Source organism: Monopterus albus, unplaced genomic scaffold (genome assembly GCF_001952655.1).
Source record: "Monopterus albus unplaced genomic scaffold, M_albus_1.0 scaffold6.1, whole genome shotgun sequence".
Lineage (NCBI taxonomy): Eukaryota > Metazoa > Chordata > Actinopteri > Synbranchiformes > Synbranchidae > Monopterus > Monopterus albus.
Genome location: NW_018127886.1, coordinates 6,460,030 through 6,486,110, shown reverse-complemented (window position 1 = coordinate 6,486,110; position 26,081 = coordinate 6,460,030). Strand labels below are relative to the sequence as shown.

Genomic DNA, 26,081 nt, shown 5'->3' with positions numbered 1-26,081 from the left:
GTTTGACACTCTTTTCTCCTCTAAAACAATCCTCACCAGCTCCTCCTTCAGGATCACTCCTACCCCATTTCTCTTCCTATCTACACCATAATAAAACTGTTTGTATCCCCCTCCAATACCTCGCACTTTGCTACCCTTCCACCTGGTCTCCTGCACACACAGTATATCTACCTTCTTTCTCTGCATCATGTCCACCAGCTCTCTACCTTTCCCTGTCATTGTGCCAACATTAAGAGTCCCTATTCTCAGACCTATACTCCTGCCTTTCCTCTTCTCTGTCTGTCTACGAATCCCTCTACCTCCTCTCCTTCTTCGACCAACAGTAGTCCAATTTCCGCCAGCACCCTGTAGGTCAACAGCACTGGTGGCGATCATTGTTAACCCGGGCCTCGACCGATCCGATATGGAATTCACACTGATGATTTCCATGCTTAAATTTGGCATGTTTTTACGCTGGATGCCCTTCCTGACCCAACCCTCTGTATTTAGCCAGGCTTGGGACCGGCATACAAGTCACTGGCTTGCAAACCCTGAGGCTAGGTTAAAAATGAGGAACGCTTCACAAATTTGCATGTCATAAATCAAACTCATTATAAGAAAACTATATGTGTAGGTTCTCCTTGTAGCCTATGATCCACTGTGTCTTGTATTGCCCACAGTATTTCTGTTTTCTTTTTTTTCTGAATTACCTTTCAAAATACTTATAAGTAACCCATTTTTATTGTAGAGTATATGACACACACACACACACACACACATAAAAATGTTAAACAAATTTGTTGCTGCATACAAAAAAGATTAAAGGAGACCTATGTATAACACGGAACCACATTATTGCTACATTATGTTATTTGAGCTTCCTCGACAGTTAAACTTTAAGCATATTCATCACTGCATTGTTGGCGCTATGTATAATTCTAAGCGATAGGGGGCAGCACCTGTCCGTCACCAGACAAAAAAGAAATCCAGTCAACTTCCGCCTTCCTCCTTCTTTTGAAGAGCAAGTCAAAGCTACTGCTGCAATGACAAAGCTGGTTTTATTGTGCCTCAAATGTATTATTTTATGCAGCACTATCGAGGCTGTGTTTGAGGATCAAGTAGGAAAATTTGACTGGTAAGAGGAATCTAGAGAGCGAACCAAATGTTTGTGCCAATTAGGGCCATGTTTCATTGTGAAGCTAATGCTAACACCTGTCACAGCCACTAGCTGCGACCCGGTGTGTTTGGGGTGGACTGTGATAGAACAGGCCAAAAAAAACAACAACATTGCAATGAATATAAAATGTTTTGTTTGCTGGCTTATCTCGGGTGTTGTTAGCAAATTTTTTATTTACCATATGAAAATCAATGGCCTAGTAAACTAAGTGAAGAAATGTGAAAAGAAGAATGGAAGAATGGAAAACATTGTAACAAATATGATCATCTGATTAAAAAAAAAAAGATAATATGGTAATAATGAGCCGTGTGTCATATCACTGGAGTTTTATGCTGGCACCGATAGAAACAGTGATTTAGCTATAATTATAAACCAGCTTGTTGCCCTCTGAAAACCTGTGTCTTGTGATTCGCAGGAGGCAGCAATATGTAGGCAAGGTTCGCTTTTCTCATTTCGACATACACGTGCAGTCATCCAAAAAAGTTCTTCTGGCAACGGAGAAGAACGTTTTTGCTGCCCTCAACACCAGGACTGGAGAGCTTTGTGGGTATTTTGTTCGTCTGTTGTAATATAATCCTATTAGGCCAAGTCCACAACAATGAATAACCTGTTGGTTGACTTAGTTTTTTAAATTATATTACTGCTTAATAAATGTCTGTTACAGTTTGGCGGCATGTAGATAAGGCTGGGCCAGAGGGAAACATTGATGCTCTTTTGCAACATGGACAAGGTGATTTTTGTCATTGCACTGAGCTTATAAGATGTTTAGTTCTTTCAATGAAGCCACATAACTCATCATGTTGTTCTTGTTTCTTAGACGCAGTACTGGTGATTGGTAATGGCCGTCTGCTGCGCTCCTGGGAGACAAATGTTGGTGGTTTGAACTGGGAGGTTGTGCTTGACCCTGGAAGGTGATTATTTCCTTGACTGTCAGTGATTTAGTATATTGTTGTCCTTATTTTGATCTGATGTTAACTGCTTTTGTTACACCTTTTAGTTTCCAGTCGGCATGTTTAGTTGGACAGCAAGACACAGTGAAATATATGGCTGTTCAGAAGAAAACTGCCATCTCTCTCCATTACCTTTCTAATGGTCATCAGAGATGGATAGAGAATCTTCCAGAAAGGTAAATGACTGTGTTTTAAAGTTATTATGTCAAGATTTATAGCTTTTTAATAGCTCGTTAAATAATGGTAATGGTATATGATTGGAGGAATGACAGTAGTGTGTTTGAAACAAGGTAATGAAGTACTGGATCAAGAAGAGCAGATTATAAAAAATTTCTCAAGTCAATAGTGAATTAATGGATACATACAGTATGTGACATTTAATTATTTAGTCATCATTTTGGGTTACCTCTACATACAAGGTTGGCATTTTACCCGCCAGCACCCTGTAGGTCAACAGCACTGGTGGCGGTCATTGTTAACCCGGGCCTCGACCGATCCGATATGGAATTCACACTGATGATTTCCATGCTTAAATTTGGCATGTTTTTACGCTGGATGCCCTTCCTGACCCAACCCTCTGTATTTAGCCAGGCTTGGGACCGGCATACAAGTCACTGGCTTGCAACCCCTGTGGCTAGGTTAAAAATGAGGAATGCGTCACAAATTTGCATGTCATAAATCAAACTCATTATAAGAAAACTATATGTGTAGGTTCTCCTTGTAGCCTATGATCCACTGTGTCTTGTATTGCCCACAGTATTTCTGTTTTCTTTTTTTCTGAATTACCTTTCAAAATACTTATAAGTAACCCATTTTTATTGTAGAATATATGACACACACACACATAAAAATGTTAAACAAATTTGTTGCTGCATACAAAAAAGATTAAAGGAGACCTATGTATAACACGGAACCACATTATTGCTACATTATGTTATTTGAGCTTCCTCGACAGTTAAACTTTAAGCATATTCATCACTGCATTGTTGGCGCTATGTATAATTCTAAGCGATAGGGGGCAGCACCTGTCCGTCACCAGACAAAAAAGAAATCCAGTCAACTTCCGCCTTCCTCCTTCTTTTGAAGAGCAAGTCAAAGCTACTGCTGCAATGACAAAGCTGGTTTTATTGTGCCTCAAATGTATTATTTTATGCAGCACTATCGAGGCTGTGTTTGAGGATCAAGTAGGAAAATTTGACTGGTAAGAGGAATCTAGAGAGCGAACCAAATGTTTGTGCCAATTAGGGCCATGTTTCATTGTGAAGCTAATGCTAACACCTGTCACAGCCACTAGCTGCGACCCGGTGTGTTTGGGGTGGACTGTGATAGAACAGGCCAAAAAAAAACATTGCAATGAATATAAAATGTTTTGTTTGCTGGCTTATCTCGGGTGTTGTTAGCAAATTTTTTATTTACCATATGAAAATCAATGGCCTAGTAAACTAAGTGAAGAAATGTGAAAAGAAGAATGGAAGAATGGAAAACATTGTAACAAATATGATCATCTGATAAAAAAAAAAAGATAATATGGTAGTAATGAGCCGTGTGTCATATCACTGGAGTTTTATGCTGGCACCGATAGAAACAGTGATTTAGCTATAATTATAAACCAGCTTGTTGCCCTCTGAAAACCTGTGTCTTGTGATTCGCAGGAGGCAGCAATATGTAGGCAAGGTTCGCTTTTCTCATTTCGACATACACGTGCAGTCATCCAAAAAAGTTCTTCTGGCAACGGAGAAGAACGTTTTTGCTGCCCTCAACACCAGGACTGGAGAGCTTTGTGGGTATTTTGTTCGTCTGTTGTAATATAATCCTATTAGGCCAAGTCCACAACAATGAATAACCTGTTGGTTGACTTAGTTTTTTAAATTATATTACTGCTTAATAAATGTCTGTTACAGTTTGGCGGCATGTAGATAAGGCTGGGCCAGAGGGAAACATTGATGCTCTTTTGCAACATGGACAAGGTGATTTTTGTCATTGCACTGAGCTTATAAGATGTTTAGTTCTTTCAATGAAGCCACATAACTCATCATGTTGTTCTTGTTTCTTAGACGCAGTACTGGTGATTGGTAATGGCCGTCTGCTGCGCTCCTGGGAGACAAATGTTGGTGGTTTGAACTGGGAGGTTGTGCTTGACCCTGGAAGGTGATTATTTCCTTGACTGTCAGTGATTTAGTATATTGTTGTCCTTATTTTGATCTGATGTTAACTGCTTTTGTTACACCTTTTAGTTTCCAGTCGGCATGTTTAGTTGGACAGCAAGACACAGTGAAATATATGGCTGTTCAGAAGAAAACTGCCATCTCTCTCCATTACCTTTCTAATGGTCATCAGAGATGGATAGAGAATCTTCCAGAAAGGTAAATGACTGTGTTTTAAAGTTATTATGTCAAGATTTATAGCTTTTTAATAGCTCGTTAAATAATGGTAATGGTATATGATTGGAGGAATGACAGTAGTGTGTTTGAAACAAGGTAATGAAGTACTGGATCAAGAAGAGCAGATTATAAAAAATTTCTCAAGTCAATAGTGAATTAATGGATACATACAGTATGTGACATTTAATTATTTAGTCATCATTTTGGGTTACCTCTACATACAAGGTTGGCATTTTAAAACACTTCATAAATGACTCTTTTTTTTTTTTCTTATCCCTACAGTGAGACTGTGGATTACCAGGCTGTGTACTCTGGTGGAAATGGTGAGGTTTATGTACTGGGAGTTGTTCCTCATTCCCATATTACTATTGTTGCTTACAGCGTGGACGATGGAGAGATAATCAAACAGGTAATCTTGAATTACAGTAGCCCTAAAGTATTGAAGGGCATTGTAGAATATGATTATTTTAACACCTAGAGGAATAATAAAACACAAATATTATTTTAAATACATCAAGCAAACCAAATGTATGTTCTAATATATTATTAAAATTCCACATTTCTGCCACTGTCATTGTGTTGTCTTCAGATTTCTGTCAAAGCTCCATGGCTGTCCAGCATAAGGGCCAGCTGTACAGTGGTCGGCCAGGGAATGTTGACATGCGTGGACTCAGCAACTGCGTCCTTCTACATGCTTGACTTACACGTGCAGCCACAGATGACTCAGATCTCTCTGCAGGTACCCACCAAAATAAAACAAAACCTTTTTTATCCATTTTGTGAAGTAACCATCACTACATTTAGAGGCACTTAAGCAACCACAGTTTTTTTTTCCAGTAAAATAATTTCTTTAAAGACGTGTGAATGAGAAACCTAGTTTCCATAATCAAGAGTAGAGGTTTAGAGAAACATGATTTCTTCAGGAGAGCACTCATTTCTCTCCATGTACACAGGTAACCAGGTTTCTTCATTTCTCTGAGTAATCTGGTTGTTTTTGTAAGTGCATATAAACGTGTGCCTGCTGCTCTAGTGTGGGTTGGTCTTCATTTCTCTCTTTTCTCTGTATTTCTTAACATATACAATAAAACATTTTGTCTTTGTACCAGCCTCTTTTTTTCTATGTGAATGATTTTCATCATTTTTATGCCACAATTTGTCTTCCTCTAGTCACTGGGACTTGACATTTACCCAGGCTTCCGTCCAGGACTGTTGTCCACACAGCCCAACCCAGCTCGCCCACCACTGTCAGAGTTCTTTCTTCAGCTTGGGTCTGAACATTACCTGCTTCTCCAGCTCAACAATGGTCAGATAGTTTCACTGAGGGATTTCAAGCCTGTACGTAGCTCCTCCTCTACACTGCACTTCTGTCTTTTACATGATTGAGATTCATCGAAGTCAGGCTACTTGTTGTTTCTAATATTTGCTTTTCAAGAGTGTATGTCGCGCATCTAAGCTTCAGTTACAGTACATGTGTATGTCACCAGGCTTTATTTGAGATATTTCACTGTCAGATGAAAATGGCAAGTAACATCTTTACAACGAAATATTACAGATACCAATGTATTTTCTGTCACTTCTAAAATGTCCTTACTTTTAAGCTGATGTTCTCCAAAATGTAGTACTTTATATGTCTTTTAATACCAAATTTAAAAAGTATAAGTCTCAGTGTGTCATACTAACATGTATTGCACTTGTTAGCTACAATAAAAATATCATTTTGTACATAATTTTGTCTCGATTCATAGGCAATGCTGGCCTCATTTGCAACCACTGGAGAAAAGACTGTTGCTGTTGTGATGTCACCCAAGAATAGAACTGTAAGTTAATGAGAAATCATACATTTAGATTTGTTAAGTGTGTGATTTGCTGTTGTGCTCTCTTGGAAAACAATACGGACCTTGGATAACAGTATGTGTCCACAGGTTCAGAACATTTTTAGTTATCCTTTTGTGTTCTTGATGTCTGATTGGTATATTAAGGGATGAACAAATCTGATGTGGTGCTCTGAAGATGAGCAACACTTAGTCAGGCTTTTTATATGGCCTTATGGAAACAAATTTGTTAAGGCATTTGAGTGTGATTAATCAAATGAATTAGTCTCTTGCGCTTCATTCAGTATGTCAAAAAAAAAAAAGTATAATTTTTTTTTTTTTTTTTAACCACAATGAAAGATGTGACAGTCTGTTTCTTCCTCGTAGGCTTGCAGCGTTAACCTCTTTAGTGCAGACACTGGACGCAGGCTTCTAGACACAACACTGATTTTCAATATAGATCCTAATGGTGGGAAACCAGAGAAGGTATGTCTGTTTTTTTTCCCCCCAAGTAGCTGATAAAGCAACCATGGCTTTTACATAAAGTTTAACATGATTGTTCTCATAGCAGATCAGCTTAGTTTGTGAGATGACTTAAACGATCATTCCAAAGTTTGGACACACTTCCTTGTTGAATTGAATGGGAAAGTGTGTCCAAAGTTTTAAATGGTAGTGCAGGTACAGTACATTGAGCTTTAGGGTGTTAACAAAGGTTTTCTGATCTCATTAACATTTATTCTGTCTTGCAGTTGTATGTGCAGGCATTCCTCAAGAAAGATGACTCGGTTGGCTACAGGGTCATGGTGCAGACAGAAGACCACACGCTCACTTTCATACAGCAGCCAGGTATGGTTGGCAAATACACAAAGCTTTGTCAGTTTTGGAAAGTGTCTTGTCACTCTGTGCTGATGTTTATAATGCCGTCTGCCATTGTGTGCTTTTTTGATTCCATCACTGAGGGGTGCAAAGGTTCGACAATTTTAAACTCTGGCTGGCAGTAAAACAGTAACAGACAAAATAAGCTGACCTTTTTGCCAGGATCCCACAACTACACTAATGTCTGGGCCTTTTGGTTTTCATAAAGAATAAAAACGGAGGCCTTGGAATTCATATACAGTGATCTGCATATGACACCTAGCTAATAATTAGTAGGTAAAACGTTAGATTTACATATGTGAAGAATCCAGCCCTCATTGTGTTTACTGATGAGACTAGTACATTTTTCCAAAGTGAAAAGAGACTTGTGAGCCATGCTTTGCCACATGATAACACTGAGGTATGTTCCATCTCTTAATGATCATGAATACTGCCAACATCTGACCACTGTGTGGAGTACAAGCAAGCTCTGTTTTATAATGTGCATATAATCTTTTCCTTTCCATAAGCATGAGGGGTGAAACATTTAGCCATGTCATAATTCATGGGAAGGATCAGCACAAACTCCATGCTGTCACAGGGTGTGGAAAGTGGAATGAATGGTTGCAGAACAATAACAAGTCTTGTTTTCCAGGGCGTGTAATGTGGACAAGAGAGGAGGCCCTGTCAGACGTAGTGACAATGGAAATGGTGGATCTGCCCCTCACAGGAACGCAGGCAGAGCTGGAAGGGGAGTTCGGCAAAAAAGCAGGTAAATCTCAAACTAAACCTGCTTTTCATTGTTTTACTCCGGATTTCCCCGCTTTAAGCACTAATCTCAGCTATGTATTAGTATTCGGCATTTTATTGTTTGTATATATTTATTATTTTCATTAGTTCTCTAATTCTCCTATCAGGACAGTTGTCAAATTTCTGATCCTAGGTTTATTTTTTAAAGGTTGTTTAATCGATTTGACATTTATGTTCCAATAATCTACATGCATTAGCTATTAGGGGTGTGACAATACATTTGTTCATGAGACAATACATGATATTGGGTTCACGAGATGAGATGATATTTTAACTCTATTTTTAAGAACTCTTGAACAATGACAAAATATATAACTGGAAAAATATTTTATTCAACCAAGTTACAAAATAATGGAGGTACATTTTGAAATGTTTTAACTAATCATCTTGTAATGAATGTCAGGTCTACTTTCTGAGTATGAATCATCGTATACAGTAAAACACAACAAGATGTAAGCACTGTAAAAGGTTCTGCCACAAACTCAACTGACTGGCTTCTCTCCTGCATGATTTCACATGACTCTCCTCAGACCTTTTAACTATGCATGAGCTTCTAACTTGTGTGTGTGACCTTTGCTATCTTCACCCGCACCGCACCAGATGGTGGCATCATGCAGCTAAGGTGCTGTGTTGACCAATCACGTACAGGAGATGATCGGGACATGGACACCCACAGGAAGAAGACTTTTTTTGTTTACCTTGTTAGCATGAGCATTCACTGTTATTCACTGAGGAATTTGGGCCACAATTAAAGCACCATAATGGCACACCATGCATTTTTGTTAGTACTGGATGTTACACTGTGTTTTTCATCCATCGATGCAGACACGGTGGTAGAATTGGTGCTAGGTTGAGTTGGCTACATTAGCAGCATCGCAAACCAAAACAATAGAAACTCACAGGCTGGAAATGTGAATGAAGCCACTCACGTCGACTCATCACAACATTGCCGTATCGTACACACCTACAACGTACCATCACTTTGCTGTCACACTTTGTGACACTGGCTGCTGCTCTGGTTTTCTTATGTACTGATTTCACAAGGCAGCTTTTTCCTCAACGAATAATATCGTCACGTTTTAATATTGCAATATCTCGTGGCATGAGATCATTTAGTTCATTGAATTGTTGCTTTTACTTTTGTGCCTTACTTCAGCTGCCCAGCATGTACATTTAATCACCAGTACTTTTTTTCTTTTATTATTTTTGCACTGGCTACAGGAAGGTGGCCAGTTAAGTATTTGTTGTGTTGAGGTCATGAATCTCTTGGTTGCTGTTAGCTTCACTTTCTTTTATTTTTGTCCTGGTTTTATTGCTGCATTTGGATCCAGCAATTCAAGGTAACATAATTCTCTGTTCTTATTCAATAAAACTTGTTTGCTTGTCTTAAGCACACAGTTTCTGGTTGTTGACTGAAATAATATTTCTACAGATTGTAAATCATAATTTGCACAAGTCCTTTTTTATGTAGTTTTGATGATGATGATGTAGTATGCTGCTAAACATTTTTTTTAACAGTAGTGTGGTTTTTACACATACCATGATCTATAGAGCCTTTTATTGTGAGGTACACCTGTGCTTTGCTTGCAATGACAGTGTTCAACAGCAAGAAAGGTTTAACAAGCCGTGATAGTCAGGTTACATCCTTAAATCAGAAGTGAATCCACTGAAACTCTTTAAGCAGCCTCTATGTTCTCATTGTAATTCACTTAGATGGCCTGATGCCCATGGTGATGAAGAGGCTGTGCTCTCAACTCATCCTGCTGCAGGCCTGGACTGCCCACCTGTGGAAGCTGTTCTACAACGCACGGAAGCCTCGTAGTCAAGTTAAAAATGATGTGACCATTGAGAACCTCTCTAGAGATGAGTTCAACTTGCAGAAGATGATGGTTATGGTTACTGCATCTGGAAAGGTACAAGAATAAAGCTTTTCTCCAGAAACACTACTGCTCAGTAGTGTTTCAGGAGAGACGAATTGTGCTGCACAGTTTCTTTTTATCTTGCTTAGGATCAGTCAGGCCTAAAGTAAAATTGAACACTAATAAATAGATTCAGCCTGTTCAGTCAGGACAGTGTCTGTTCATAGTTCTACTGTTTTTCCCCTACCGTTAAGCTCTTTGGAATAGACAGCAAGACTGGAAATATTTTATGGAGACACTACCTGGATAACATCCCTCCTAATGCAGCCTTCAAGCTAATGGTGCAGCGGACCACTGCGCACTTCCCTCATCCTCCACAGTGCACACTACTCATCAAAGACAAGGTATCTGATAACAAGAGATTGTGGACCACACAGATATAAATAAGGCAAATTGCTTCACAGTAAAATCAGATCAGTTGATGGAGTGCAGGAGTTTTTAATTGAGCATGGCTTTACTATGTATGTACAGTAATAGCTGAATATGTTTTTCCTCCTGCTGTTACCAGCACTTGAAAGGAAAACCTTGGTCTAACCTGTGTGATTGTAGAAATAGTGTGCTGTTATTTCTGCCATTTCTGTAATGTTTTTTTGAAATCAGGACTCAGGACTGGCCACACTTCATGTATTCAATCCCATCTTTGGAAGAAAGAGTCACATCACTCCACCCGCTCTGCCTCAGCCAATACTTCAATCACTCATGTTGCCACTTATGGACCAGGATTATGCTAAGGTCTTACTTCTCATTGATGACCAGTTCAAGGTCAGTGCCAAACAGTAAATAAGATTGACATCCTGAATTAATTATTACATATTCAGTGTCTTGTCTCAAAGCCACTTTTCTTCATATCCACTGTTATGACCCACCTTGCTAGGGGAAAAGGAAGTAAAGGAAAACCCAGATAGACGAGATTATGGCAGGATATTTAATAAAATAGTTGGGGTGTTTTTACAAGGAATAAACTGAAACCACAAAAACGACATAAGTACAGGCTGTTGATAGGCAGTTGAGGAGTTGGGAGCCAATCCCAGATGAGCATCCATACAGGTGATTTTGAATACTTATAAAAGGGTGAGTCACAGAAGAGAAATGGATAAAAGGCCAGGGTCATAACATCTAGACCCATCAGACCGACACTCGGTGACGCAGATCTTTTTCTTTTCTTCTTCTTCTTCTTCTTTTCTCACAGTACAAACACAGATATTGGTTTCCCTTAAGTGGCTCATAAGAACTGCATCCATCTTACTGATTTTCCACAGGTGTCTACCTTTCCTTCCACAAAGAATGTACTGCAGCAGCTCCAGGAGATGGCCTCATCCATTTTCTTTTACCTTGTTGACTCCAGCCAGGGAAAACTCTCTGGCTATAGGCTGCGAAAGGCAAGTTTTGTTATTGACAAGCTTTTAGAAAGCCTGGCCACTACCAGGCATTAGCTTGTGGTTGCTAAAGATGGTGACAAAGCATGTAGCATTTTTATAGCAGTGATGATTTTATTCCATAGTTCAGTAATAAAAACTGATCAAGAAACCCTCAAATATATTTTCATAACAAATGCTTTATAGTATTGTTTCTATTCTCCCAGTGAGCTTCTTTGACATGATGCTGAAACTACATGCTGATGTGCAAAAAATGAATCCTGATGATTTTTGTGCTCCCAGGACCTGTCAACTGAGCTGATCTGGGAAGTCATCATTCCAGCTGAGGCACAGAGGATTGTCTCTGTCAAAGGCAAAAGGCCCAGTGAGCATGTACACTCCCAGGGCAGAGTAATGGGAGACCGAAGTGTCCTCTATAAGGTATAGTAACTCGCCCTAAAACCTGTATTTTGGAAATAGTGTTGAGAAAGTTTTTAGAAGTATATAATTGCTCTTATTTATGCTCTGAGTTTGGTCAGTATTTTGTCTTTCCCACTTCAGTCACTTCCTGTCTTCTGATGTATAAACTGTGAATTCATCTTTTCCGAAAATGCTGTATGTCATGTCACTGTTTCCTCAGTGACTCATATTCACCCTCTCTCTCTCTTTTTTTCACTCTTTACTCAACTCTTGAAATATACAATAACAATACAACATTGTGACCCCTGTTAAGGAGTTCAATCAGTTGTACTGGACAAAGAAAAAAAGAAACAACATTTTGGTAACTTTGCACAGCATAGAGCCTTGTCAGTGGCACCACAGGTAAAGGAGATCACCAATATCATTAGGAATCATCCCATATGCATCACTGGTTTTATGATGATCTCTCAATCTGTATTGAGATGTCTCGCCCTGGCTCAACAGGTGACAGGGCAGACAACACTACAGTCATGCAAATATATATATAGCAAATGTTTTTTTTTTAGTTTATGAATTTCCATGTATTTTGTTACATTTGATCGCGGAGACAGTAAATATATAATTACAAAATGATACAGTCATAGCCTTCTTTATTCTTTAGCGATTCACTGGTTCCTATATTTCTATTTATTTATGTTTTTTTTTTTTTAAATGACCATCCAAAATGCCCCATCTGTAGTTGGCAACACACATTAAATTACTGTACATTATCAAAATAAATAATAGTAACTGATTGTCCTGTTAATACAGCATTGTTATTTATATTCAGTTCATTATGTTATATATTCATATAGACTACTCACAGGCATAAATATGTGACAGTAAGCAAATCATACCAAACAGTTATGGTTGGGAGGGAAAATGATGAGTCAGGCTCTAAAGATTCTTAAATTTAGGTCTTAGGGAGTGACATGGGATTTGACCTAAAATGTGCATCTGTGAACAGAATACATATTTTTACCTTGATTTAATATGCAGAATTGTGTCTTTTATCTAATATCTTTTTTTTATAGTACCTGAACCCCAATCTACTGGCAGTGGTGACTGAGAGCACAGACTTGCATCAAGAGCGCAGCTTTGTTGGGATCCTCCTGCTTGATGGTGTGACTGGTCGCATCATCCATGAGGCTGTTCAGAGGAAGGCCAGAGGACCGGTGCATGTCGTGCACTCTGAAAACTGGGTGGTGGTGAGTATTAGTGATCATCATAGCCAAAGGTCAAAAGGTTTATCCCCAAGGGGCAATTTGCAGGGCAGCCGGTAGCACACAGACATTGTCACATCACAATCATAAAAACATAAAACACACACACAAAAAAATCGCTGTCACCCTCCCTGAACAAATACCAATCATGATAAATAACTTCAATTGTCTCAAAGCATTGTTTAAAAAGCTGATGGAAACCGAGATAAAAGAGCCCTTCTGCATCTCTGTAGGCTACATCCAGGCTGCATCCAGAAGGGAGCAACCAAAATTTAGTGCACAGAGGATGGCTGTAAACGGCCACAATTGACTTGGCTTTTTTTTTTTGTTTTTAAACACATGTAAGCTTTTTACTGCAAGTATTGACATTACTCTGTAACCAGTTCTGATTTTTAAAGGACAAAAGCCTATACCAACTTAAAAATAATAAAACATGAGTAACACATTACTATAAAAGTGTTGTCCACATCAAACCTACGAAGTTTGCAAAGAAAATACACCCTCTCATGGATAGGTTATCAGTAACCTAGTCCAGGTATTTGGACTGGATCACCCCCTCAGTATCCTGACCATTGAAAACAACACAGGGAGATGACCGATTTATTTATTTGAAATCAAAGATGATGTCCTTGGTTTTGGCCATGTTGATGTTCCCATTCCGCAAACTCTGTCACTACCTGGCCACGATCAGGTGCGTCACCATTCAGAAGAGAAACAATAACAGAGTCATCAGCAAATTTGTTGGTGTAACTGTTCTGTGGTGATCTGGTGGAAGATAAAAGCTTATTTGATAGTACACCATTAACGATCACACATTGCAAAAAAAATCAGCGATCCAGCAGATCGGCCCAAAATCAACCTGCTCAACCTGCTTGTGAAGATATGAGACTGAATAAAAGTAAAAGCAGAAGAGAAATTGATAAAAATATTTTGCACCAGGGTGTTAGCATTTTCTAAATGGGTCTTTTAGCTCATGGCAGGTGTATAGAAATGACTCGAGTGGTGTAATAAGTGTTTGCTCTGTAAATGAAGATTGACTACAGACAGGTGATCTGATTACTGAATGTGTCTCCTGGCTCTGTTTGACTCCACAGTATGAATACTGGAGCACCAAGTCTCGCAGGAACGAGTTCTCGGTTATTGAACTCTATGAAGGAATGGAGCTCTACAACAGCACTGCCTTCAGCTCACTGGATCGGCCACATGCTCCTCAGGTGCTTCAGCAGTCTTACATTTTCCCCTCCTCCATTTCTACCATGGAGGCCACCCTGACTGAAAAGGGCATCACCAGCCGCCACCTGCTCAGTGAGTTTCAGTGCCGTGTGTTGCTGCTGCCAGATATTTTTTTTATTTTGATACAGTTTACAGAATAACCCACCTTTTTTCTAATAAATCAACTTTTTTTTTCGGGGGGTGGGGGTTGCATTGTCACAGTTGGATTGCCAGCTGGAGGGATTTTATCATTACCCAAGATGTTCCTTGACCCTCGGAGGCCAGAAATAGTGTCAGAGCAAAGCCGGTACGCTCTTCAGTCAGATTTCATTTAAAACATTTCACTGATTATTGTTTTTTTTTCTGTTGTTGTCATCTGTCTAACCTGTTCACTTAATCTCCAGTGAAGAGAACCTGATACCCTACTCACCAGAGCTGCTGATCCGTACAGAGTGGTTCGTCAACTACAATCAGACTGTATCAAGAGTGCGAGGGATCTACACCGCCCCCTCTGGCCTTGAGTCAACTTGTCTGGTGAGTCTGCTATCACAATAATGACAAATGTATTATATGACGATTACCAAAGTCAGCATTTCATTTAGCAGTCATTTGTGTTATTATAAAATGATTGGACAGATGCCTTGGAAAGAGTCTCTTTTTTTTTTTTTTTTCTTGAGTTGCCTCCTTGTGTCAGGATTTCATTTACAAATTTTCAATTTATGATATTTATTTTCTAAAATATGCTAGGCCATAAAGGTCATAGGAAAAACAAACATTCACATACAGTACTGTGCAAAAGTCTTAGGCCACCATTAGTTTGGCTGTTTTAGCAAGGTTGTAATGATCATTTATATTTATTTCTCAGTCTCTTTATTAAGATATAACATACAGGAAATCTGTATACAATATTAAAAACACAAAGTTTTAGCATTTAGTGTGATGTCCCTTGCACAGCTTGAATTTTTTTGGGGGAGACTATCCTGAAGTCTGGAAACCATGACAGACCCTCCACCATGTTTCACTCCTTCTGCCACTTCTCTCCAACTCTTCTTCTCACATACTGTTGACGACTACACCTGAAAATTTCAAACTTCCACTCTTCACCCCATAATCCTCTTTTCCACTGATCTTCACCCTAATCTTTGCAGGCTGTTGCATATCTCAACCTCTTTTCTCTGTCCCCTTTCTGAAAAAGTCATTTCTTGGCTGCTGTCCTTCCACAAAGGCCGCTCCTGATCGAGCTTCTTCAGACTGTGGAAGGATCAATTTGGCATCCAGATGAAGCTGCCAGATGCTGAGCAAGGTCCTTGCTGGATTTCTTCTGATTTCTCAAAGAAGAAATTCTGAGAATCTTATCAGATTTTGACAGTTATTTTGGTCTTCCACTCCTGTTTTCATCCTTGACCTCTCCAGGTTGTTTATATTTCTTTACAACAGCTCGAATACCACATCCAGTTTGTTTGCTGATTATTATTATTATTATTATTATTTTTGACATTTTTGTTTTATTAATACTGTGTACACATTTCCTAGTTTTCTAGTTGTATTCTGAGAAATAAATCTGTATAATCATACCATTGCTAAAACATCAAATCTAATGGTGGCCTAAGACTTCTGCACAGTACTGTATAGGATAACCTTTGCATAGTTTGGAAATAATGGTTATACAGAAAATATGACTTCTATGTATTGGTTGGTTCTGAACTCCCATTGCAGAGATTTAGACGCACACTGAGGTAAGGTCTCAAATTACGGGAAAGAAAATATGGATAAATACATGTGCAGCTGGTGTAGAGTCAGCACATGGCTTCCCCATTTCAGTTAAATTAAACTGACAATGTTTCTTTTATCTTTGCAGGTGGTGGCGTATGGTCTCGACATCTACCACACACGTGTGTACCCCTCGAAGCAGTTTGATGTACTAAAAGATGACTATGACTACATGCTGATCAGCAGCGTACTATTCGCCCTTTTTTTTGCCACCATGATCAGCAAACGACTGGCAGAAGTCAAACTGCTCAACCGGGCATGGCGGTAAAGCGATTGCCTAAATCACCTCTCTGACAGCCCCAAGGCTGCACAAAGGACCTCAGCCCGAGGAGATGAGACGGTTGAGGCCATGCCTTTAGAAGAAAACAGGTCAAAGGTCAATAAGGCCCACAAGGAACTGCAGGGGTGAGGGTACGGTGGGGTGGGAGCGAATGGAGGGATTAGTAAAAGTTTTATGTGTTTATTTTTTAACTTATTTTGCAAGCACAAGGAATTATTACATAGTAGAATAATTGTTTTTCTGCCACGTCATTTTGATTAAATGTTAATAACTAGTTGATTACAAATGAATGAATCAGACTTTATTAAATTGTGGAGTTTAGAAACTCCAACACCTCAAAGTTAGATAGTTGTTAGTTTCATTAAGATTATATTTGTGACATTTCTGCTTCATTAGACTGTTCTAATGGAGAATTAATAAATTTGGAGGTCATAGAAAAGAGAGAATTCAGTGTAACACGTGAGCATGATTTAGTACAAGACCATGCCTATATGGTATTGTACTTTTAACCTGCAAAGTCATCATGATGCCTAAATGCCATTTGGTTTGATGGCCCTCGAACAGAATATGAAGTGTGAGTGGACACTGTGGCATGGTCAGGGCATGGTTATTAATGCTTTCTTGAAGACTATCCCACAAAAGGCACGCCACACTCACCATCATCATGTGGTTGAACAAGTAAAATAACCAACAGTAGGCTTTACTTTCTGTTCATCGATCATCTTGCAGCTCATATGCCTGTGAGCAGTTTTGATTCACTGTCAGCAGCTGTTGATGCCCCATTAAAATTTCTCAGAACCCCGGGTTTAGTGATTTCCCTGCTTTCCCAAACTTTGCCGAAAGAACTGTTGAAGCCTCGAAAGTAAACACGATCCGTTAGTCTAACTGCAAGACTTTTAAAAAAAAAATATTGGCAATGTGCTAATTTGTATTTACCTACTGTACATTGTAATGCATTTTCCAAAAATGCGTTCAATATAAACCAGCAAAAGCAACTGAAAATGTACTGTGACCCTTAAACCGTAGCATTAAAACTACAATATGCAACTCAAGGTAGCACTAGCATAAAACTCCAAATCACTTCACTCTGCTCCAATATGCCCTGCTACAGGGGTTTTCAACTAACTGTGACCTAGGGACCACCATTCTGACCAAGAGGTAACCCAAGGACCTCTGGTAGCTAGACCCAATTGGATCATATTTGAATCCTGAAAGTCACCTTGGCTTTTCTAAATGTTATATCGTTGCATGAATTTTTTTTATGAACAATGAGTAAGTAATTCATGTAAAAAAAAAAATTTTAAAAACCCTACAGTGAAACTACATTACTGAATGCATGAGCAGGGACCACCTGCAATGCTGTTGCCAACCAACCACTGGTTGAAAATCCTGGCTCCACTACGTTCTGCTCTACTCCACCACGCTCTGCCCAGCTCTTCAGATACTTGTCTTTATGCAATTACAGTAAATGAGAATGCAACAAGACTTACTGATCAAGTAGAAAAAATTTAAATCTCTGGCTGGTTAGAGAGAAAAATCCCACTCAAAACCTTTTAGAAGTTAATATCTCTGCACTCAATGAGTCTGGGTCACAGGAGACTTTGACAGCACCTCTCCACAAGTTTTGGAGCAGATTTCTTTAACAAAAACTATTTGAAAAAAGTTGTATACTGTAGCTTTAAGTCAGTAATTGCATTATCAACGAGAAGTTAAATAGTTGTTGGTACACATTTAATTTTGTGTACATTATATTTATGTTACAGCAGAATCAATTTATCAGTAAATGAAAAGTTACTGGAATATTTGCACTTCAGCAGTGGTTTTAGTTAAATGTATAGCACTAACAAAAAAAATGGGATGTTTTCCTGCTCTTTTCTAAGAAAGGCTGTACTTTCATGAGGATCCAGTCTGAGAGAATCCTTTAATAAAGACTCCAGGTGTTCCAGTGAGTGGCAAAGCAGAGATGTCAACAACAGCAACAAACACTTTCCATAAGCACAAACAATACAGTTCTGGTGTGGAAAAATGACAGTGAACTAATCATAGTACGAATAAATTAATTTATTTCTATAAATAGACATTTTATAATGATTTACTTTTGACAAAATTATGAACTTAGAAACAGCCTTTGCTCAGGTCAAATCTGACAGAACCTTCATGAGAACTTCCAACCTATTGGTATAACAAAGGTTACAGATGCATGTCTGCACCTCAACAGTGTAAATGTAACATGATATCCAAGCCCATACACACAGAAGGAATCACTGTCAGCACTTTTTTGACCATATATGCAAAATCTGTGCTAAATGGAAAGACATTATTAAAATAGTTTGCCATGTGTATTAATAATTACTATTTATCAGCTGATAACTGCAAATGAATAAATGCAAATAGCATCATTAAACAATAATCGCTTAGTTGTTGGATAGTGTTTTTATCAGTGTTTAAAAAGACCTGTCAATCAATTTAAGAGTAATATCAGGTTTCAGTCATATGGTCTGAATTTTGTTGGAATAAGTTACTATTGTCTGGATTTCCATCACAGAATGTACTTGTAAAAAATTAAACACTGTGCACATCAGAACAGAATATAAAGTATGAATCAATGCCTGAAATGAAAATGTTGGGCATTTTGTAGGGAGATTGTAGCTTGATGCAACTTGGCTACATTGTTCATTTTCAAATTTGCCTGAAATCGTTACCTTAATGTGACAAAGATTCTGCAAAGAATTAAATCTATCAATAGACTATAGTAAGAATTTAAAGCAGCATTGTTATAAAAAATAACGCACATTGGATGAACAGTTTGGTACAAGCCCAGCTTGTACCTACAGTAATTATTAGCTCACTTCTACAAAATATAGTATTAGCTCAGTTTATTTTAGTGATATGAACCTATGGCTGTCAGATTTAAAAGTGATGACGACTGATAAGCCATTTGCTCTGAGATAAGTGCAGTATCCCAGTAACCCAAACTGAAAAAGGTTAAAAGAGGTAAATATTTCTTCATAAGTAGAGAAAATACTGAAATATTGTGATGTTTTCTTGGCTGAACTAAAGGAAGTGTCGCTAAAATACTGTCTGGTAAAGTGTTCAGTCGATAACAGCCCAAAACCTCACAGTGTGATGCGTCGTGAGTAATGTTAGAATACAGTCATTGAAAATAACTCCAATATGCCATTAGATATGTGAATGCAGCGCACAGGTTTTTTTCCACACGCTTGTTATCACATGGTTGTTATTAATAATGTGAATCATAATTTTGTACTCGTCATCACGTTTCAGATGCAATAAGTGAGTGTATCTATCTGTTCTGCCAGACGCTGGTGTTTTCTGTCCTTGCCGGTTCACTGTGGAGTCTTTCTCGTCTGTCCGTGTACGCAGGCCGTCCCGGTGGCAGGAGGATGTAGTGCGTGGCACTGGCCTGTCTGCCATCCTTCAAAATGGGAACAATGCAGGGAGAAAACTGACCTGGAGGTGGCGCCCTTTCTCTCTGCTGTCTCTGTAATGCCTTACTCACATATTCTGGGTTAGCAGCAAAACTCTGTGTGGCAGGCATCACACCATTGATATAAATTGGAAGGCTTTTGGGGCTTGGGGTACGTGGTGGGCAGGGTGGGACTAGAGGGACCCTTGGAGGGATTTTGGGAGGCTTGTCTTCCTCTGTGGTCTTTGGGAGAGCAGGAGGTTTTCGCTCAATGGGGATGCGAGGAGGGACCTGCGGCTTGTCGGTGGTGCAGGTTTTGATGCTGCTATGTGGCCGGAAAGCAGAGCCTGAGCATGAAAAACGAAATCTGGATAACTGCTGCTGGTCTGGCTGTTTCCTACATAAAGGATCCCCAACTGCTGACACCACATGCTGGTAGTCTTCTCCCTGGAAAGCGGGTTCCCAGTTGTTGGCTCCAAACCCGCCTCCTCTGTCTTCTCTGCCTGGCCAGGAAAAAGCCATGGAGACAATTCCAGCACCACCAGCTTGTAAAAAGCTCTCCTGGTAGGCACGATTTACTTGGCCACGATCTCTGTTGCTGCCCCTGCATATGGCCTTGGGGCAGCTTTTGGGCAAAAGGCGCTGTCGGTCACTGGTAAAAAACTCCACCTCATTATCAGCCGCTTCATCAGACATGAGCTCCTCAGGGTCAGGCAGAGGCGGCAGGGGTTTGGACTGTCTCTGGTGGTCTCCAAACACTGTCCGTCTCTGGGAAGAAGGGACCACCTGGTCTCCCTCATGAGGCTGCAGCATGTTATCAGATGTTAGACGGTAAGTGCCAGAGTAGAAAGGAGACTGAGGAAGGGAGATGCTGGCTGGGAAAAAAAATAACCATGCAATTAAACCAATGTCTTCATGAAATCCTAAATTGCACTACACACTAAAAAACCTTGCTTTGCTTGCTTTGTTTTGATATCATAGTTGTTTTCCTCAGAGCGGAAAACAACTCTCAGAGGAGGAAACATGGAAAACAACTTGCAATGAGAAAAAAACTCTTAGAGATAGTGTAGGAGGGGGAAAAAAATACCAGGGGGAGTGAGCTGCCCACTCTAGTTAGAAAAACCCTTCCTGTTTTAAAGAAGTTATCTTACAGGAAACAAGAAGAAAAACATGTAGGAAACCACAACCGCTTCACCTATCACCCTCTTCGTCAAACATCAGCCACAACACCCTGATTAACACAGGAATCGTCATTATCTGCGGGCAGGCCATAATCTTAACAGAGCTTCCCATAACCTTCTCTGTGGAAACATCCGACGTGCCCCAGACTGCAGCTGGTGCCCAGGGAGTGATAGCCTCCCTTCCTCCTTCACCCCGCTTTTCCCCTGCTACACAGCTCAGCCCACCGATGACAAACTCACCTAAACCTTGTCTATGTGCTGTTTTATTAGTCCAACACCATTTAAACTCCAGTTTGTCAAGATTTTAAGAAAACCGATTAAATTTATAGCACTTGTTTTAATCTCTTTAACTGTTTAACAAGCTATTCAAAATAGTCAGCTGCTGTAAAATTTTATCAGTTCTGTTTATTGGCTTATTTTTGTTTTGGTCCTTTCTGTTTCAGTGTTTAACAGGTAATTCTAATGTAACTCACCCACATCCAAAGCATGCTGTAATAACAATTCATTTTTCAAGCAACTTCAGCAGCTATCAGTAATTAAAAATTAGCATATTATAATGTTCCTAAAATATTAACTCACATTCTGTCATATTCACAAAGCATTTTACTGGTGCTAGTTGTAGACATTAGTCAGTCTGTAGTTTTCTACCAAGGTAAAATGATTGTATAATTAATTCTATGTACAACTGGTGTAAAGGACTCACAGTTAAATTCCTTGGCCGTTTGCCGTTGTTGAAGCTGTGTTGGGCTGTGTTCCGTGTCATCACTCAGGCCAAAGCACACTCTGCAAAGCATGAGAGGTTGAGAAATTCATACACAGCAGATGTGTATAAATCATTCCTGCACTTAACCAGTAATGAGTAAGTCATTACATTTGAAAGAACAACTGTGACAACTGTGTTACCAGGACATATGCTCAGGTTTTCTGTCTAATGTACATAGTTACATTATGTAACATTGCAATTTGCTCAGTGTCTTCTCTGAACCATATTTTTCATGTAGCTTTGCTCTTTATTTACCTAAAATTGTAATTTAGTTTCATATTATTTATGTTATATTTCATGCTGGGGACGCTGTCTACTCAGAATATACACTATCTATTGCACGTTTGTCCATCCTGGACGAGGAATTATTCCTCTGTTACTTTTCCTGAGATGAAAATTTAATCTCAAAGATCATGATGGATTTTGACATGGAGAGGATTAGAATTTGGATAGATGTGAGGTGCTGAACTTTTTATTTTTTTATTGTATTAGTTAGTTTCTGTCCCTTTATACAATAAACATGGCCAAATAATAACAATTCAATGTCAGATTCACAATCTTTTTTTAATTTAATTTTACTCTTCTCAATGGCAGAATGGTGTACCTGTTCAGGTCATGCTGTCCCCAGTAGCTTTTCTGATTCCCGGCCATGCTGTGGCAAAAAGGCAGCTTCTTTTTCAAAAGTCACTAAGATCCGTACTGGTCTAAAGCTCCAACACAAGTCAGCTCCATCAAATCCATGACGGCTTAACTTTACCCACTGGTATGCTGTGTGTGGGAAACAGAAAACTGAAAGGTAGAGACTTAATCTGCTCCAGAGCAAAAAGGAACACTTGAACAGTGACACCTTGTTATCACAGGTATGTCAGAATTAAGCATTTGACGCTAAAAGTAAGAAAAAAAAAAAACCTTCACATTTGGTTTTTGTATAACATCGCTCCTTCCATTTGTTCCAGTCACATCATCACAACCCCATCCAGCACACCCAGCATGTGCACTCTGCATGCACTCATCCTACAACTTACACTCCTGATGCTCTGCATTGTTTTGGGCCAGCTTCTAAAAAAGCAGCAGTCACAACAAATGCCCAATAAATCGCTTCAATCTGTTCTGGCAGCTGCCATGTGTATCTCTTTGTGGTCATTTGTCTGATGAGCCGGCTACTGGCAGGTGCAGGAGGACAGCAGCACTCCTCACCTTCCTTCATCTCTGTGACTATGATACCCGGTAGTATCTTCCCTTACAACAGGGACTAATTAAATATATTTTTGTTTATTAATCTATCTCTTGAAAAACAGTAAATTTAAAGACATCACACTGAAACTAAACTAGTTTAATATCAATGTAATAGTTCTGGGACGCTTTGGTGCTCACAATATATTATCCCTTTGATAGTGCAAACTTGAAAATATGCCTCCTCTAGCATTTAAAACATTATTTATAATACAGATGAACATTTACTGCCCCTATCGATTACATTACAAAGCCAGATTTCACAATAAAATGTAAGAATTAAATCAAAGACACTGTTAGCTATCTATTCCTTTACTGTCTGCATAACTGAATCATGTGAAAATTCACCTACAAACCACTAATTAGTGGACCGCCACTGCCCCCATCCACCCCCTCACACACACTAGCCTGGAGGCAACTCCATTTTACTATCAGATTGCAGTCTTACTCTTCAAAGTCCTGCTTTGTTTCATGTGCCTACTAGGTCTACAGTTGATGTGGGAAGCAAACAATGCAGAGCATGCATAATGCAACAAAAACAGTGATCCATGCATCTATTTGAATATTTATGTCATCCTTAAAACAACCAATTGTGGCGTCATTTCCCCTAGTGAGCCTCGGAGATGGAAGACGCTGAACAATTAGGAATTCTACCAGCAACTGTTCAGTGTCCATGAATGGAGCCACTCTCAGGCATGAATGGGGCTTTGTATTACTTTTGGTGCACAGTGAAGCAAGCCTTAAAATCCAAGTGAACTCTCCCATAAGGTTGGGACTGAAGATGCAGCATGGAGACAAGCAGACATGGCCAAAGAATGAGGCTGTGCCACAAATCCCCTTCAGGAGGACTGCATGTATTGGCACTGTTTGAAAGAAAAGCCAGAGGCTAAAAAAGTTTGTTTATCTCATGAAGAGCCTTGGCGTGTTGTCCTTGGCTGTCCCCACCTCACTTTTTTCAGGCAACGGGACATTCAATGTCCGGACCGTTACGTATAATTTAATTATGGTGCTGGCATAAAGTATGTGCTTTGCATTATCTAATTACAACTTGCTGCCAACTCTAGTGGCCAAGTAACACTAACTAACAGGCTGAAGGAAAGGAATTCTAAATGTGTGACTGGGGTTTGGGCAAAGCTTTATAGTTTACTAACAAATTAGACCTGTTACAGATATAACATACCCAGTACATGTATTGGTTTTTAATGGACCAGGTGTGTGAGGGCCAAGCCATTTGCTTCACCTGACAATGAAAATGGAAACAAGTGGCAGGGCCCAACCCTGTGGCATGTGGAGAATGCAATTTGAGCTTTCTTCATCATTTGCAAAAACACCAAGTTAACTGAGTGTGCACAAAACAGTTTTATCTTGTAGTTTGCTTTGCAACTGTGACATAAGTACATTTTACATTTTTATGTTCTAGATCCATGACCAAAACATAGCATCTTAGTGCTGGCAGTGTGTGGAAATTTAGTCTTTTCATTCACTTTTTTATACTTATAAATACTGCACAGCCCGCCTGGCCAGCCACATACTGGAACAATATACAATATCATTTTAATCATAATAATTATTTAGCATATCAATATTTGTTATCTTTGAATTTTTACACTTTATTTTTCCAATATTTTTACTCTTCTTAATTATTATTCTTCATTAACACACCCTGAAGAGCATGCCACTCTACACTGCACTATTCATATTACCCTGAACATATTATTATAAAACTTTTCCATTTTAATCTTTGGACATGACTTAAATCCTCCTGAATGTGGCCAATACTGGTGAATATTTTCTGACAGGCTCATTTCACTCATGAATTATATTGCAGTTTACTCAAAAACTGTTACTGCTGTACTGTAGACTGTCATTTTGACTCATTTAGGCTTCACTTTAGTCATTTATTATGCTAAGTAGGCCTATATAAGCACAGGTGAAACAATCAGTTGGTGGTTTTGCAAACGATTTGAGTAATTTCTTATACAAACAATTGCCAAACAATTAATGACCCATGCTCTTATTAATGAAAAGCACCATTTCTTGCAGTCTTATTAAGAATAGTTAAAAATTACACCAGCTACAAACAAAAGTATAATGCCGCTTATACATGAATACATCAGCAGCAATAACAAAGTACATTAAAAAAAAATTATTAAACATTTGATTCAAGTTTCCCCCCCTGTAATAAAGTATTTTTACAGTGTGGAATTAGTACTTCTACTTAAACATGAATAGAGAGATAGATGCAGTTTAGTTTCCTACACCAAGCTTCACACATAAACTAACCTAGACTATTAGCCCCCCCTAGCGGCTGACCCGAGATGGGCCGAGCAGTACCAGACCATTCGGCCTCGATGGATCTTCACTGGACGTCAGGGGACCGTGCAGCGGACCAGAAGAGTAACCTCTCCCGCTGCTCACGGACAACTAACCCAGACAGGCGAGTGTTGTTAGGCTACAAACAGCCCAGTTAAAGAGTATTGTGATTTACTGTAATTTGGACTTTTATTTTATTTTATTTTTTACATTGAACAGCAAGTTCCTCTAGAAGGACAACACAGTAGCTTTCTAAGGCTTTAAATGGCTTTAAATAAGGATTTCTCAGTCGGTCATATCACATAGTCTATAACAATACTCCCGATTGCTCAGTTTGATACAATTAGACTTAAAAACAATTGTAGTTATTGTTTTCATGGCTCATTAAAGGATGTCTTACCATGAAAGTGCAGACTATCCCTCCATCACGTAAAGCCGGGTCGCGCTGCGTGTTCCTGCCCACTGTGAAACAACCTGTGTAATGTGTGACACGAGCCAAAGTCCCAGTCAGAGCCGAACCACGTGCGACATCCCTCCTCAGTCTACAACACTGGGGAGGTGAATCTCATTTTGTCACAGTGACGCGCTCTTCCACATCTCCTTATAAATGCATCCAGGACACCGACCAGAGCCCTCTGACTCCACCCCAGACCGCCTTAAAGGGAAAATACAACTAAAAAAACCGTTAGGAAATATTAAAAATGATAAATATTAAATATTAGAACATTAAATATTAGAAAAATAGCCTATGATTTATAAAATTGCAGTGGTGGAGAGCAACTACATGTTTTGTTTTTGTTGTAGCCTACTATTTTTTTTAATATTTACATTTGCTACTTCATTCTGTGCTACTTATTTCCAAAGAAAAATGCCATATTTTAAAATCTACTAACCTACATTTAGGCTAAGTAGTGATAGTGGATTAAAGTATCGGCAGTAATAATAGAGTTACTCTCATTCATTGTAATTAGTACTTTTATTTT

General features: G+C 39.1%; 2 protein-coding genes across 7 annotated transcripts; one reads left to right on the top strand and one right to left on the bottom strand.

Annotated features, from left to right (window-relative positions):
- The first annotated feature begins 946 nt into the window (after positions 1–946).
- Positions 947–16,854, top strand: emc1 (ER membrane protein complex subunit 1). Of its 4 annotated transcripts, none has more exons than XM_020619476.1 (23): positions 947–1,114; positions 1,572–1,699; positions 1,821–1,886; positions 1,974–2,067; positions 2,154–2,282; positions 4,770–4,896; positions 5,077–5,226; positions 5,655–5,822; positions 6,233–6,304; positions 6,686–6,784; positions 7,048–7,144; positions 7,809–7,925; positions 9,295–9,303; positions 9,677–9,876; positions 10,077–10,226; positions 10,483–10,644; positions 11,142–11,261; positions 11,541–11,678; positions 12,731–12,904; positions 14,014–14,224; positions 14,354–14,438; positions 14,536–14,665; positions 15,990–16,854. In XM_020619476.1, the coding sequence occupies exons 1-23, from the start codon at positions 1,023–1,025 to the stop codon at positions 16,167–16,169; spliced, it is 2,898 nt and encodes a 965-aa protein (XP_020475132.1). In that variant the 5' UTR covers positions 947–1,022; the 3' UTR covers positions 16,170–16,854. The 4 variants fall into 4 exon arrangements, with proteins under 4 accessions (XP_020475132.1, XP_020475149.1, XP_020475125.1 ...); XM_020619469.1 differs by lacking the exons at positions 947–1,114; positions 1,572–1,699; positions 1,821–1,886; positions 1,974–2,067; positions 2,154–2,282 and adding exons at positions 3,140–3,307; positions 3,759–3,886; positions 4,008–4,073; positions 4,161–4,254; positions 4,341–4,469; XM_020619493.1 differs by lacking the exon at positions 9,295–9,303.
- Positions 16,855–18,224: 1,370 nt separating this feature from the next.
- errfi1b (ERBB receptor feedback inhibitor 1b) lies at positions 18,225–25,702 on the bottom strand. Of its 3 annotated transcripts, XM_020620194.1 has the most exons (5): positions 25,499–25,702; positions 25,099–25,209; positions 22,157–22,320; positions 21,493–21,572; positions 18,225–20,483 (listed from the first exon to the last, which is right to left on the bottom strand). In XM_020620194.1, exons 3-5 carry the CDS (start codon positions 22,201–22,203, stop codon positions 19,486–19,488), a joined length of 1,125 nt encoding a protein of 374 aa, XP_020475850.1. In that variant the 5' UTR covers positions 22,204–22,320; positions 25,099–25,209; positions 25,499–25,702; the 3' UTR covers positions 18,225–19,485. The 3 variants fall into 3 exon arrangements, with proteins under 3 accessions (XP_020475850.1, XP_020475858.1, XP_020475842.1); XM_020620202.1 differs by lacking the exon at positions 25,099–25,209 and having other exon boundaries at positions 22,157–22,341; XM_020620186.1 differs by lacking the exon at positions 25,099–25,209.
- Positions 25,703–26,081: the final 379 nt, after the last annotated feature.